Source organism: Mesoplodon densirostris, chromosome 3 (genome assembly GCF_025265405.1).
Source record: "Mesoplodon densirostris isolate mMesDen1 chromosome 3, mMesDen1 primary haplotype, whole genome shotgun sequence".
NCBI classification, from domain to species: domain Eukaryota; kingdom Metazoa; phylum Chordata; class Mammalia; order Artiodactyla; family Ziphiidae; genus Mesoplodon; species Mesoplodon densirostris.
In genome coordinates this window covers 78872963-78887267 of record NC_082663.1, presented here as the reverse complement: position 1 = coordinate 78887267, position 14305 = coordinate 78872963, and the positions used below count along the sequence as shown (strand labels likewise).

General features: G+C 39.3%; 1 protein-coding gene across 3 annotated transcripts in view; it reads right to left on the bottom strand.

Moving 5' to 3' along the window:
• RHOBTB3 (Rho related BTB domain containing 3) overlaps positions 1 to 14305 on the bottom strand; it is a 56190-nt gene that overhangs the window by 22320 nt on the left and 19565 nt on the right. For all 3 annotated transcript variants that reach the window (XM_060093170.1, XM_060093171.1, XM_060093172.1), the window contains exons 5-7: positions 11914 to 12025; positions 8845 to 9210; positions 1734 to 1846 (exon numbers count right to left, since the gene is read on the bottom strand). In XM_060093170.1, coding sequence (XP_059949153.1) covers positions 1734 to 1846; positions 8845 to 9210; positions 11914 to 12025 — 591 coding nt within the window. The remainder of the gene's footprint in view (positions 1 to 1733; positions 1847 to 8844; positions 9211 to 11913; positions 12026 to 14305) is intronic.

The window sequence follows — 14305 nt, the reverse complement described above, 5'->3', positions numbered from 1 at the left end:
AGTTAAATGTTTACTTCCTGCTTCCCAATACTCAATGAAGGAGAGAGACCCTTACCCCGAGAAAGCACAGGAAGAAACCACAGAAGAATTCTTCTGTCCTCCCATGCAAAGGAGGGAATTTAGTTCAATTTCATGGAATAATATAGTCCCCAGCTTTCCCTTCTCCCAGAAGAATTTGTTTTATTCTTGGTACTCAAGGGAATGACTGTGTTCAGAATCCAACCCGAGGAAAGGCTCAGGTTTAGAACAAAAGGCAACACTTCCATCCTAACCATTTATATCAAGCTTATGAATTTGTACATCATGAATATATGTAGATGCATTTCAGGTATGGATATACAGATTATGAATCTGTATAACAGATTTCCTTGTCACCTATGCCTTGAATTTTTTTTTTTTTTTTTTTTTTTGGCTGCACCATGTGGCTTGTTGGATCTCAGTTCCCCGACCAGGGATTGAACCCAGGCCATGGCAGTGAAAGCCCAAATCCTAACCACTGGGCCACCACGGAACTCTCACCTACGTCTTGAATTTGAAAAAAAATGGGAGGGCAGAAGTTTGCAGAGAATACAGATGTACATTTTCACTGGTCCATGAACAAGTTAATCTAGGGAACTTATGAAAAGCAGAATGCAAGTTTATGTGCACGTTTCTACAAAAGCATTATTTATTTGAATTAGATTGTAAGAGAGCTACCACCCTGCCATACACCTGTACAACTGGACAGCTTCTGTGTACCTACTTCAATGTGTTATTAAAACAAGAAAAGAAAGGTCTTGCCCCTTAATTCTACGTTACTTTGTTTAAAAAAAAGAGAGAGAGAGAGAGAGAGAGAGAGAGATCATTTTCTCAATTAAAGAATAGTTGGGAGTCTTTATAAAAGCCGATGCAGTTTTAAAATATTAACTTAAATTGTTAATAAATTTAGGTTGTAGAATTGACAGTCATCTGTATAAAAAATAAAGAAATAATCTTTTTTTTACAGTTAATATAAACCTATATTCTGCTAAGCATTGCACACAACTTACCTTTTTTATCTACTGTAGCCAATTTGTTTATCACAGAATCTGAAATAAGAATACACTGGCTGAACTGTATAATGTAGTCATCTTAAAATTTAACAAACCTACTTTTAAGGCCCTTATAGACTCTGCACAATCTCAGTTACTAGCGCTTTCATGTGTACAAGTTTATGACCATATACAAAGTCTACATTTTTATAATCTTTCAACCTAATGTATAATTTAAAATCTATACTAGGTGAGAAACAAATCCTTAACTGTCTACCTAGTCAAACAGATTTCTCGGAACTCTTGAAAAAGACACACACAGAAACTGCCTTGCCCCTGAAAGCTGTTTGGAGTGAAATCGTGAGCAGTGAGAAGGCATCCCCTCACAGCAAGCTTAACTGTAACTGGACAAATTCAACAGCCCTTCATTCTTGACATAGATTGCATATTCCCAGAGCCCCAGGGGAATGTCTCAGAGAATGGAATTCACAAACCAACATTTTAAAGACATGACTCATACATATTTGAATCCTTACGTGAATTAAAATCAGAGATAGCCAGAAATCATGTGTTTATATTTAAAATATTTAAATGGAAAAAATATATACTTAAGGAAAATTATGTATTATTGACACTCCTCACGACTCAGTATATTCATCCATAGTATATCAGTTATAATTCGGAGAAAGTCAAAGTAAACTAACTTACAATAAACTAATTTACCTTTCCTGGTGTTTTTAAAATGCATTTAACTTTCTCAATTACATTTGAAACATCCCCAGAATCTTTCAACTTCTTCCTGATATCTTCTTCCAATTCTTCCCACTGGAAGGCTCCTGTGAACAAATTAATATACATTGGATTTTCTGTTAGAGCAGGAATAAAAATAAATCTTTTATTAGGTATCCATGTTCCTTTTTTTAGTATTTTCTTTTAATTTTTATTTATCAATATATATCTGTGTAATTACACTAAAACATTTAAACAGCTCTCACATTAAAAAAAAAAAAGTTTGCCTTCACCTAAATTATTTCTCAAAACCTGGAGTCCTTCTTCCTGAACAGCTACTATCTCTTTATAGTAGGTGATCAGCTAGTGATAACAGCAATGGCTAGTATATGAGTTCCCGTCACAAGTGGTCCAAACCCAAATTATTTACTTGCCCTGAGTAAGAGGTAGTTGTGGTCCTTTCTAAGGTTGGATTTAATCATACTCATCATGGAGAGTAGTGACTGCTATCAGGCAAAGGAGCAGAATGTATCCAGAAGGTCTCATGCATTGTCAGGGTCAGAGTAGGATGTTCCATAGCCAAGTCTACAGAACCAACCTGAAGAAGGGAGCTCGATAATTTTCTGATGAGCTACACAACCATGACATTAGAAAAAAATCACCCCACCTGGTCCCTTCCTCCCTTTTCACCCCAACCCACTTTCAAGCCATCTCTTTCTAGGCTCACTTCACTTCTGTCAGCCCCTTTTCCTCCGTGTCTTACAAAACACAGGGTCAGCAAAAGCTCCCCTTTTCCCCAAACACTCCTCTCACTTGGCCTACAGCAGCCTCCTACCCAGCCTCCCTGCTCCCGGGTGGCCTTTTCCCCATCAAATGTATCTTGTTATCAATGCTGATAAGTCTCCAAAAGTGTATTTTGAGATTACCCCTATCCATCCCATGGCTTATAGAAAGTCCTAACTCCTAAAAATATAACTCAAAAAGGTGTAGACACAACTGGGAGACCCAGTTTCTAGTTTTATCTCTGCCAGTAATGACTGGTGTTAATTTAGGCAAGTTGCTTCACCTCTCTGCATAACTCGAGATCCTTTTCTATCTACTCTCAATCTAGCTCTTCTGATGTTTCCCTTCATGTACCCAGAACTTTGCCAGATGCCTTCATGAATACTGGCGAGTGGAGAGGGCACAGAATAAACATTTATTGAACCAATGAGATCAAGCAATTGCAGCTAAGCTGTACCAAGGAGATCCAAAGCTCATCTGAAGAGTCAAATTGACAGTCCAGTTCCTCTCAGGCCTCATTACAGCTGAGACCTGCAGTACTTAGCATGTTTACCTATCTTTAAACTTCTCCTTACCTGCCCTTGACAAGAATGCTGACAGAAGCAGAGTGTAGTAGTTTTCCTCTTCCTCAACTAATGATTTTTAACTTAAAGTCACGTACTCTTTTCACAATCTGATAAATTTTGGGCTCACCACTCCCAAAAATTTCCAATGCACATACAGACATTGCAGTCTGTATAAAAATGTTAGGAGTATAGCTGATTCATTTTGTTATAAAGCAGAAACTAACACACCATTGTAAAGCAATTATACTCCAAAAAAGATGTTTAAAAAAATTAAAAAGGTAATTAAAAATATTTTTAAAAATGTTAGGAGTAGAAGAACCCCTTAGAAGACAAGGGACCCCAAATCAAGAAAATTCACTCTATGCCAGTGATTCTCACCTCTAGCTGTGCATTACATTTACCTGGAGATCTTTTATAAAATACCATTGGAGGAGGTTTTATCCCCAGACCAGTTAGATTAGAATTTCTGGGGCTGGGGCCCGGACATCAATTTTAAAAGCCTCCCAGGTGATTCTAATGTGTATTGAGAGCTGACAACTATTGCTCTTCCTTTAGACATTTCATCCACTATCAAAACCTAGGGTCAGGGCTTCCCCGGTGGCTCAGTGGTTGAGAGTCCCCCTGCCAATAGAGGGGACGCAGGTTCGTGCCCCGGTCCGGGAAGATCCCACATGCCACGGAGCGGCTGGGCCCGTGAGCCATGGCCACTGAGCCTGCGCGTCCAGAGCCTGTGCTCCGCAACGGGAGAGGCCACGACAGTGAGAGGCCCGCGTACCGCAAAAAAAAAAAAACCAAACAACCAGGGTCAGTGGCATGCAATAAACAGTGTATGTATGTAGTTTTGACTGTCTACACTCATGCATGTTAAAGGACAGCACAGATATTGTTTCTTAAAAGTAAAGTTATATTAACTAAAGAACACCTACACAATATATCTCCATTCAGAAGAGTACCTGAAAGAAAGCAAGCATCTAATCTAAATATATGGGATTAGTAGCAGGTAAATCTCTACAGTCCACCAATCTGTTTGAGAACAGACACAGAAAGATCCAATAACTGAAAAGGAAAGTAAGACTAGTTCATAAGGGCACTCTAATGATTGGGCTGTTTTCATAATTAGAAATGCTAATCAAACCATCTTTGACACTTAGGTCCTAATAAAGCAATAGTCAGACAAAGATTTTCTTTTCTTTCTTTTTTTTTGTGTGTGTGGTAATAACATTTAACATGCGATCTATCCTCCTAACATCATTTTAAGTACACAATACATTATGTTAACAATAGGCATAATGTTGTATGTACAGCAGAGCTCTAGAACTTGTCTTGCATAATAGACTGTGATTTTCTTTAGTTAACTTCTCAGAGCACCTATTTACTTAGACCCTTAGAGAGCATGGTCTACCCGTGTGCATTCAGCTGTGTTTTCATGCAGTGCAGAAAAATTTCAGGAGCTGGAGAATACTATGCTCATTTCCACAGATTCATTTACTTTGGCAGCATTTCATTAAGTGATGTGAAATTCTAAGGGCCATCTGTGGCAGGAAGAGCTCAAAGCTAAATTCTTGAGGCTCTTACAAAGACTTCAATTCCTCACCATCTGAGATCCCGTGACTCAGGAATTTGCCAGCATAAAGACTGTGTAGTGTATTATAAGAATGTTACAATTGTACACCATTTAAGGATTACTCCTCAAGACCAGGAAACCACTGGCCTCACTTTTCAGATTATTCCTCCCTCAGTGTTAGTCATTAAGTACTCAGACATTATGCAGTGTTAGCAGTTTCGAAGAGGAAATTAACATATGCAAAACATACACACTTTCACTGTATCTGTTTGCTCAGAAATTTGAATAGGAAAATAAACAGCAGCCTTTATTATATGGGTAAAGTGTTAACCAGAGGATTAAACAGGCCCTTCCTAAATACAGGACCCAAATGTCCATGGTGACACAATACCTACAAAATTTCAAATTCCTAAAGGTTAAAAAAAAAAAGAAGCATGTTATTTAAAAAGAATTAAGACAGTCTTTGTAATTTGGTTCATTTTTTTTTATATATATAAAGCAGGAGATAGGTTTAATAGGGTTTTTCAGCCCATGTTTTTACTCAGGGCAAATATTCCCAAGCACGCCCTGCCATGGAGTTCTGCCTGTGCATCCCAGCCCAACTGACGTGAGTACAACTGGCTCCTGTCCTCCACGGTTCCCTACATAACCCATGGGCAGGCCTGGGCTGCTGTGAGGAAACCAGTGTGTAACTGGGTCTTAAGACTTGTGCTCTGTTCAAAAGTTTTTAAATGTTCAACAACAATAAGACAAACAAACAAACAAAACACACAAGCCTGGCCTCTTTATTGAAGTCTCTAAGAAAAAAAAATTAGGTTTAATATTTTAGTTTGCTTTGATTAAAAAAAAATTTTTTTTAAAGTAACCTATTCAGAAAGACTAAAAGGGTAAAACAAAACATCAATAAACGCTTAGACATTTGAGAATGGGAATCTGGTTGATTTTTCTTCTCTTAAATTTTCTGCATTTTTCAAAATTGTCTTTACTGTGCAAATATAGCTTTAATGTCTTTTAAACACAGCAAACAATATCATTTTTGCTTGAGTCTAAGGTTATACTTTGTAAATAATTAAAGAATAATTAACAGGTACCTGCTGAAGCATTTATTTTCCCATTTCCCCAACCCACATCCGGGTCTCCCTGTAGCCCCAGGTCAATGGCCTGTGGCCCTGCTCATACCTGACACCACCTCTTGACTGGGTCACATACAAGCAGAGTTCAGAGCAGAAATGTTAACAGCTCAGTATCAGACTACGAAGCCTGTGCTCTGAACTGGTCAAGGGCTTGTAGCTCAGCAACTCCTCCCTGCCATCATGCCCCTCTGCCCTCTAATCACTATTCCCAGGCTCACTTAGTTTCCACCCAACCGCTAAGCATTCACTTTCCCCAACTTCAGGCAGGGGCTACAAGAAGGCACAGACAGCTCCAGTTCCAGAGAGCTCTGCAACAGTCAGCCTTGCAGCTGACTCCATTCTGACCCTGTGCCCTGAGACTAATAACTGGGTTCCTCTCCTGGGCCTCTGGGCTGAATTCCAGGCCCTTATCTGCTGCGGCTGGTCCCAGTTCTTCCAAGAGCAGGTGCTGCAGCTACTTGTAGTCCATGGCATCAGCATTGCCTGGAGACTGTTGGAAATGCAGAACCTCATGCCCCACTCCGGTCCCACTGAATCAGAATCTGTACATTAACAAGATCACCAGGTGACTTGTATGCACTTTAAGGTTTGAAAAGCACCGGCCCAGATGATGGACAAGCCACAAGACCAACCAACTACCTATTGTCAGAATGTTGGCCTTCCTAAGGCTGAGCTCCAGAATAACAGGGCCTTCTGACTGGACTCCTGTCTTGCCTGCTCTATTCCATCTTCCCACCATCACCAGAGATGATCTTTCTAAAGCCCAGTCTGATCATGCATAAAATTCTAGATCAGCTTCTAAGGACAGCAGGAAGAGCTCCCACTGGCCTTGCCAGCCTCAGCTCCTTCTAGCCATCACCTCCCACTCTGTGCTCCAGCCATGGAAACTACCTGTGGTTCCCAGAAAACAGCACTCACCAAAAATTACATTTTCATTAATGCAAGTTTCTCAATATATTAATTCCTTTAAAAAAGCATTAGAGTGAACACATGAAAAAGCTATAATGGACTCTGGGGAAGGGGACTGGGGAATGAGGATAACTTTTTCTTTTCTTTCCCCCTTTTTTCCATCTGCAAGTATTAATTTTACAATTAAAAAAAATAACTCCCTAGGAGAAAGACAAGCAGGTTCTGTCACTGGAGACACATCTAGCTATTTTATTGCTACCATATTAAAGAGGATAAAACTGACCTCAAAGTGTTTGTGTGCCTTTGAAAGTATTTAATGGATACTGTGGGAAACTTGCTAAATAATTTATAATTTCAACAGCAAACTCATTGAAAAGAAAAGCCAAACACTTCCTTCATGGTTCTCTGACATATCATTAAAGACATTTTTTTTCTTTAACATGTAAACATCTCGGTTTTTCAAAATTAGTCTTAAATTCTGAACTGTGAGATTCTAAGTTTAAACATAAAAATCCATAGTACTAAATGAAGTCTCTAACTTATCTGGTTTATTCATATGATGATTCACAGCTACTAGAGTCTACTCACTAGTTCAACCAGAACTTACAGAGAAGCCTCCATGCTGAAGGCACTGTGCTGGTATGCTCTCTAGGAGTGGTTATTTATGCCTTTTCCAAGCCAATATTCACTGAACAATGGATTTAATACCTACCATCACATTCTACTCCAATACGTATTATTTTTAATCCACTTAAATCTGCATGCTGCAACTGTATTTTTCACAACCATTAATTTTAACTTTTAAAACTAAAAACAACCCAAATGAAAAAAAGGGAAATCTTAACATCAATCATTTCAACAGAAGGCTACCCAAATTTTGATGCTAAATAATACTTTTTCCTTTATTTGCAAACTTTTATAAACTTGTCATCAATCTCCAGTTCTGAAGTCTAAAAACAGATCATAAATGTTTCTCCAGACACACTGCAGAGAAGGATCAACCTCAACCTAGTAATTCATCAGCACATGATTCCAAGTAGAAAAAGAAAATTAAAGAAGAGAGAAATCTGGGACTTCCCTGGTGGCGCCGTGGTTAAGAAACCACCTGCCAATGCAGGGGACATGGGTTCAAGCCCTGGTCCAGGAAGATCCCACATGCCGCGGAGCAACTAAGCCCGTGCACCACAACTACTGAGCCTGAGCTCTGGAGCCCGTGAGCCACAACTACTGAAGCCCGCACGCCTAGAGCCCATGCTCCGCAACAAGTGAAGCCCACGCACGACAACGAAGAGTAGCCCCCGCTCACCGCAACTAGAGAAAGCCCGCGCGCAGCAACGAGGACCCAACGCAGCAATAAATAAATAAATAATTTTTTAAAAAAGAAATCTTCAGAAAATGTATATTTAGATGCTTACTTTAAAAATCACTTTACATCCATTCTTTTCTATTCTTATATAGGACACTTAGATGTGAGACCTTTAGTTCATCTGCTAAAATAATTCATAAAGAGTCTAATTTTTAGAATATACATGCTACTCAGTTTTTAAAAGTACAAGAAGAAAAACAATTGATAAGCTGAATCTTACAAAGAGCACAGTAAATAAAAGAAGTAAAGTAAAGTCTAAAATAATCATAGCCAAAGTTGATCAGATCTCAGCTTGAACTAACTTTGGACTAACTTTAGCAACTGTTTCTAGTTGCTAAACTGAATGCAATGACCATGCTAACTTCTCTCCTCAATTCCCTCCAAAATCTGGGTCAAACAAACAAAACAAATGAATAAGTAGCTAAAGACACTTATTTTCATATATACTTGAAGTATTTTATTTCTTTAAAGTTAAACTGGACAATAAATTCTTGTATTTTCACATTTTGGAGTTTTTTAAAAATAAAATACTAACATAGCTGTTCAAAAGGAAAAGAGATTATTGTTTTTACAAGTAGATTTAAAACCAAGGCAAGGAAACTTGTAAAGAGACAGAAAGCTTGGACCAATTCCTATCAATAAAGCAAATACTACTTCACGTATAATTGTCACCTCAGATGGTAGGAAGAAGAGAAATGTGAAACCAACCAGTATACCTGAGACCACAGGCCATACTTCATTTCAAAAGCTTATGATAATGTGCCAGAACCATTTGACAAGATACCTGAATAAATGAAGCGCAGAATGTCCGATAAACAAGAACAGAAGAGGGCATCTTTAACAATGACTCGTAAGGGTGGGTTGCCTGGAGACTCCTGGCTAGCACCTGGAAACGCAGGATCTCTGTTTATAGCAAAGAGATCCTGGGTAGTTCGGATGATACTGGAATCCTGAATGTCAGCAGGACTCTTCACATTGAAAAGCAGCATGAAAACATGGCTGACGGCACAGAGGACGATCTTGTGGGCCTCAGCCACTTCCTTTAAATCTGGGTTGTAAAATACCACATCCACGCACTGGCAGCAGAACAGCAAGTTATTTAGGTCAGCATTATAATGTGATGCTTCAGCCTTCAAGACAGGCATTTTTTCTGTTTCAAAGAAGAAAAAAAAATAATAAATTATTCTTTAGGTCTATGGGACCCCATCACTTCCGGTTTATTTTAAACACAACAAAACAATATTTTTTAGTATTATTAGGTTGAACTATATGAAGTTGCCAATATTTGGCCATTTTTGGCCTATAAAAGAGCACTTTCTGTATAGCTTAATCTAATTATGAACACATATAAACTAATTATCCAGGGATTAAAACAGACACACAGAAATACTGTATTTACTTTGTGTAGTGCAAATGGAAAACGTACTAATGCCATAAAGAGCATTTCTCACTATGTGTGCCCCAAAATAAAATTTTTCTCCAAATACTGAATTTTAGTATGTTGGCTGTCATCATCCTTTACTTTCACCTGATAAAAAAACTCAAAGAGGGCTTCCCTGGTGGCGCAGTGGTTGAGAGTCCGCCTGCCCATGCAGGGGACACGGGTTCGTGCCCCGGTCCAGGAAGATCCCACATGCCGCGGAGCGGCTAGGCCCGTGAGCCACGGCCGCTGAGCCTGCGCGTCCGCAGCCTGTGCTCCGCAACAGGAGAGGCCACAACAGTAAGAGGCCCGCGTACCAGAAAAAACAAACAAACAAACAAAAAAAACTCAAAGAAATTACTGAATAAGTTCTGAAGAACCCAACCTCACATCTGAAGTTGTTTTCTTTCTGGGAATAGAAATGGAGGTGGAGGGATAAATTGTTAAAACTGCATCTGTTCAAAGCTAGGGCTCAAAGTCTTAGACTCTACTGTTTGAAACCATCATGAACATTTTATTCTGATGCTAAAAATTTTTTTTCCTCCTAGTAAAACACTATGCTTCCCGAGAACCAGCTCCTTCCCCTCAGCACACCTCAGGGAGACTGCTGTCTAGGCTCCCTGAGTTCCAAGAGGGGATGTTACCTTCCATTTCCTAGCGTGATTGCTAACAAAATTAGATTAGCCTCCATCAAGGCAGGACCTCCACACAGAGGACCACACCCTAGGCCCTCATCATAGGTCCTAATTGTGAACTCTCTGCAATAGCTGTGCTGAGGACAGTGTGAGCTGTGAAGGGTTGCTTGAAGGTTATGCAACCATCTAAACAAGTGCAACTCAAACTTCTTCAGAAATAAAAATTCTTTACTCTAAAGCAAAACTCCTGTCTACAAAATGGACAACAACAAGGTAGGTTGGGGGCCAGGCTCTTTCTGCACTGTACCCTACCCAGCCTCCACTCCACTGCCAGAGGCACCTTACAGACCCTTAAAGTCTGAGAACAGTTTGAAAGCCACGTGCCCCAGAGCCCAGGATCTGTCCTTAGAACAAGTCAGCACCAGAACAAACGTGTACCCAGACTGGGTTATGCTCAGTGTGAACCCAGACTGGACCCTGGGTTACAATCAGTGCAATTCCACAGCTCTCCCATTGGAAGGGGTACAAGAGACAGCCTTGTGGAAGCTGAGGCTGTACTGCTGACAGGACACTCCTGAAGGCCCTGCCCACTATCCCACCTAGTGTCCCCAAATGAAGACCCACAGGAGAAACTCCTTTTAGTGCTAAATGACATGAAATGCTTTGCTTTCTCTGAGGAACTGGTATGTTTTCTCTTCTTGATTAATAAGAACTAAGAAATTATCTGTCAATATTATTTATTTGGCTATTCCCCACTCCTCTTCTCATCCAGAAAGTACTTAAGGCTCCAGTGTTTGCTACATAACAGACCATGTCGCCCCTTTCACTGTGCACATCACGAAGTGCAAAGTCAATTTAACGGTCTATGTATTCACATTTTTTAAAACTTGGAATTGACTTCCTGTACAAATCTATACTTTCCTGGTTTGTTAATCTACATTCATTCATTCAACAAATATTTATCAAGTGCCTTTTAAAAATAATATCCATAATTAATTGATCTGAATAGAGTTCTAGTCTACCACTGCTATCACAAAATTATGCAATAAATTCTGATAACAGTTGATGTAATTTTATTTATTTTTAACTATTGTCTTCTAACCTTGTATTATGAACATTTTCAAACATTCAAAAAAGTTGAAAGAATGATACAATGAGCATACATATATCTTGCCCTTAAATTCTATAATTATTAATATTTTGTCATTTTTGGCTTTATCTCTAGATTTTCTCTCTCCCTCTCTCACTCACGAACCATTTAAAAGTAAGTTGTAATCATCAGGATAGTTCAGCTCTAAATACTTTCACATTTATCTCCTAAAAATAAGGACATTTTTCTATTAGCCACAATACTATTATCATACATAAGAAAATTAACAGTAATTCCATAATATCATCTAATTTCCTGTCCATATTGAAATTTTACCCAACTGTCCCAAGAACATCTTTTAGATGTTTTTATTGAACCAGGATCCACTCCAGTTTCATGCAGTACATTTGGTTATTTCTCATTAGACTATAATCTAGAACAGCTCTCTACCACACACACTATTTTTAAGAATCCATAGGCTCAACTTTTTAAGACAACAGTCCTCAAAACGTCGTCCAGGTACCACCTGCTTCTGAATCATCTGGGAAGCTTATTTAAAAATCAGATTCAGGCTCCATCCCAGTTTTACTGAATCAAAATGCCAAATGAGTCCTGAACACACTCAAAATTGAGAACAACTACTATGACTTGTGAAATGATCTACAATAAATATCAACTGAATGTCTAGACATTGGCTAATAAATGCACCTGGTTGTTCAAGCTGAGGTGGTCTAATTCCATGAAACGAGTTGCTCATTTTCCTTTTCTTCATTTTTTCACTTGTCTTCTGATTTAAGGCTTGAATCATAAAATACTCCAACTAAAACATGAATCAAATTTTAATTAAAGCTCCAACGAAATGATGTATCTGACATGATTATTTGTACCCCAAACCACATCTGCCAAGTGTTTTTAATGCCAGTACCAACTACGTGTATGCTTTAGCAAACACTTTTAAACAATTTGTTTTATTAAAAAAAGAAAAAAATCTTTCAAGTAGAACAGATTGTGCCTTGTCTAAACATAAATAAACTATCAATCAAGCAGGAACTGTATTTTCTCTTGAATAATCAAGAAAGCCAAGCAGTACAACTGTGTGACTGCCAATAACCATCTCGTGGGCAACCACAGCAACTAATACTAGAGAAATTCAAGGCAAGAACAGATCTGGCTCTATGCCACATATACCCATATCAACTAGGAAAGTTCACACACACTCTACTTTTTTTCCTGAATAAGCTACTTTGAAATACATCTTTTATTTTATAAATTAAAAATCTTAACCACATGCACTTACATAGCTCTAGGCATATGAGGCCTGGGGCAAAAGTACAAATGGAGGCCCACATACCACATACCTAAATATTTAAGCGTTGTAAATCAAGAAAATAAACTGTTATGTAAAATATATTCTATCCTCCTGCTTTGACCAGTATGTCATCATTAAAGCCTGGAAGGCCAGGTTCAGATTTAAATTCTTAAGAGTCCTCGGAGTTTCATGCAGCACAGGGAGAGCTGGCCCCTAACTCCTGGGACCCAAGACCACCCCTCCTCTTCTCTCCCCCTCCTCCAACGCACACCTCCTCACCTGAGGAGGCAGGTGCATACAGGCGGACATCCACACCTATCCAACCAAGCTCCATCCACTGTCCCCTCCCCCACTCCTCATATGCAGTCACCCCTCAGCCACCACTCAGGACTAGGGGTGCAAACACCAGCCATGCAGTCCACCTTCAGGAGGACAGACCCAGGAAAGAGGCCTGTACAGATCTGGGAAACAGATTCAGAGCCAGCTGGTCAGAGAATTCTGGGGTCCTGGGTTTGGGAGCATGGTCACAGCACTGTTCCACAGAACTCTCTGCTCTGTTCTGATGGAAATGTCCTACAACATCGGTGCTAATCATCGGAACAGTAGCCACTAGCAACGTGTAGCTATAGAGTACATGAAATGTAGATAGTGCACCTGAGGAACTGAATTATTTTTAACTTAATTTAAATATAAACAGCCACGTGTGGCTAGTGGCTACCACATGGATGATGTAGGTCAGGAAGGGAGCTACTAGCTGTAGTGGGCACATCCCCATGGCTCCATCAACTCGTGCCCTATGGGAAGGGGTGCAACTGGAGGAGGACCAGATAAGGCTTTCTAGAGCTCCAAGGCACATGCCACCCTTGCCCAGGTCTGAGGGTAACATTGCACAGCTCTTCCTCCCCGACTCTTAAACACAAGATAGTAAAATGCTCCTTTCACTCTGACATTATCACTCCATCCATATTCCTGCAAACACCATTGTTTCTTACACTCAAGATCCCAGCTGTACTTTACTATTCAAGAGTCTAAAACGAGATCTTTCTCATCTTATTTTCATATTCTCATTAAGTCTTGAGTTAGCTAAAAAAGGAACCACCAAGTTTTTCTCCTGACTTTGACCGCATCTTCAATTCTCATCATGCCTCCAACACTAGGTATTAGGAACAAAGAGAAACAATGAGAGAAAAGAAGAGAAAGTGGGAGCTGGGAAATGGGCAGAGCGATCCTGAGAATTTCAGGGTCAGGAATCTGGAAAGGGGAACCAGGAGACCAAAGGTCCCCAAGAGCTCCATCTTCTCCAACAAATGAAACCAAACTATCTTCCCCGACACACACACAACTCCCTAGGAATTTCAGGGAAATGTAAAATTCTTAGAACAAACTAAGATTTTTTTTAAGCCACTAACAATATCATCGGCTTGACAGAAAAATTATATTTCATCCCTCTTTACCTTTCTACCCACTGCTCTCATCACTAAACAAATAAGACAGAAGATTCTCAGTCATTGATAACATCAATTGTGAGTGTATCTTCCTTAATGCTGTATTATTGTTTCTTTACATCACTGAATGAATAATAGCCATTTATATTTGACAGAAATCAGAACTATTATATTGGGTTCTTATTTTATCTTTGGTTCTTATTTGGAGTTGAGTAACTCTAGAACAAATGAAATTTCTCTGGTCATCTGTAGAAACCTCAACATTTCGACATGAATATATACAATGAATAGTCTGGCATACTGGATAAAGTACTTGATGAAGAGCTAGGGAACTGATGGAGAATCC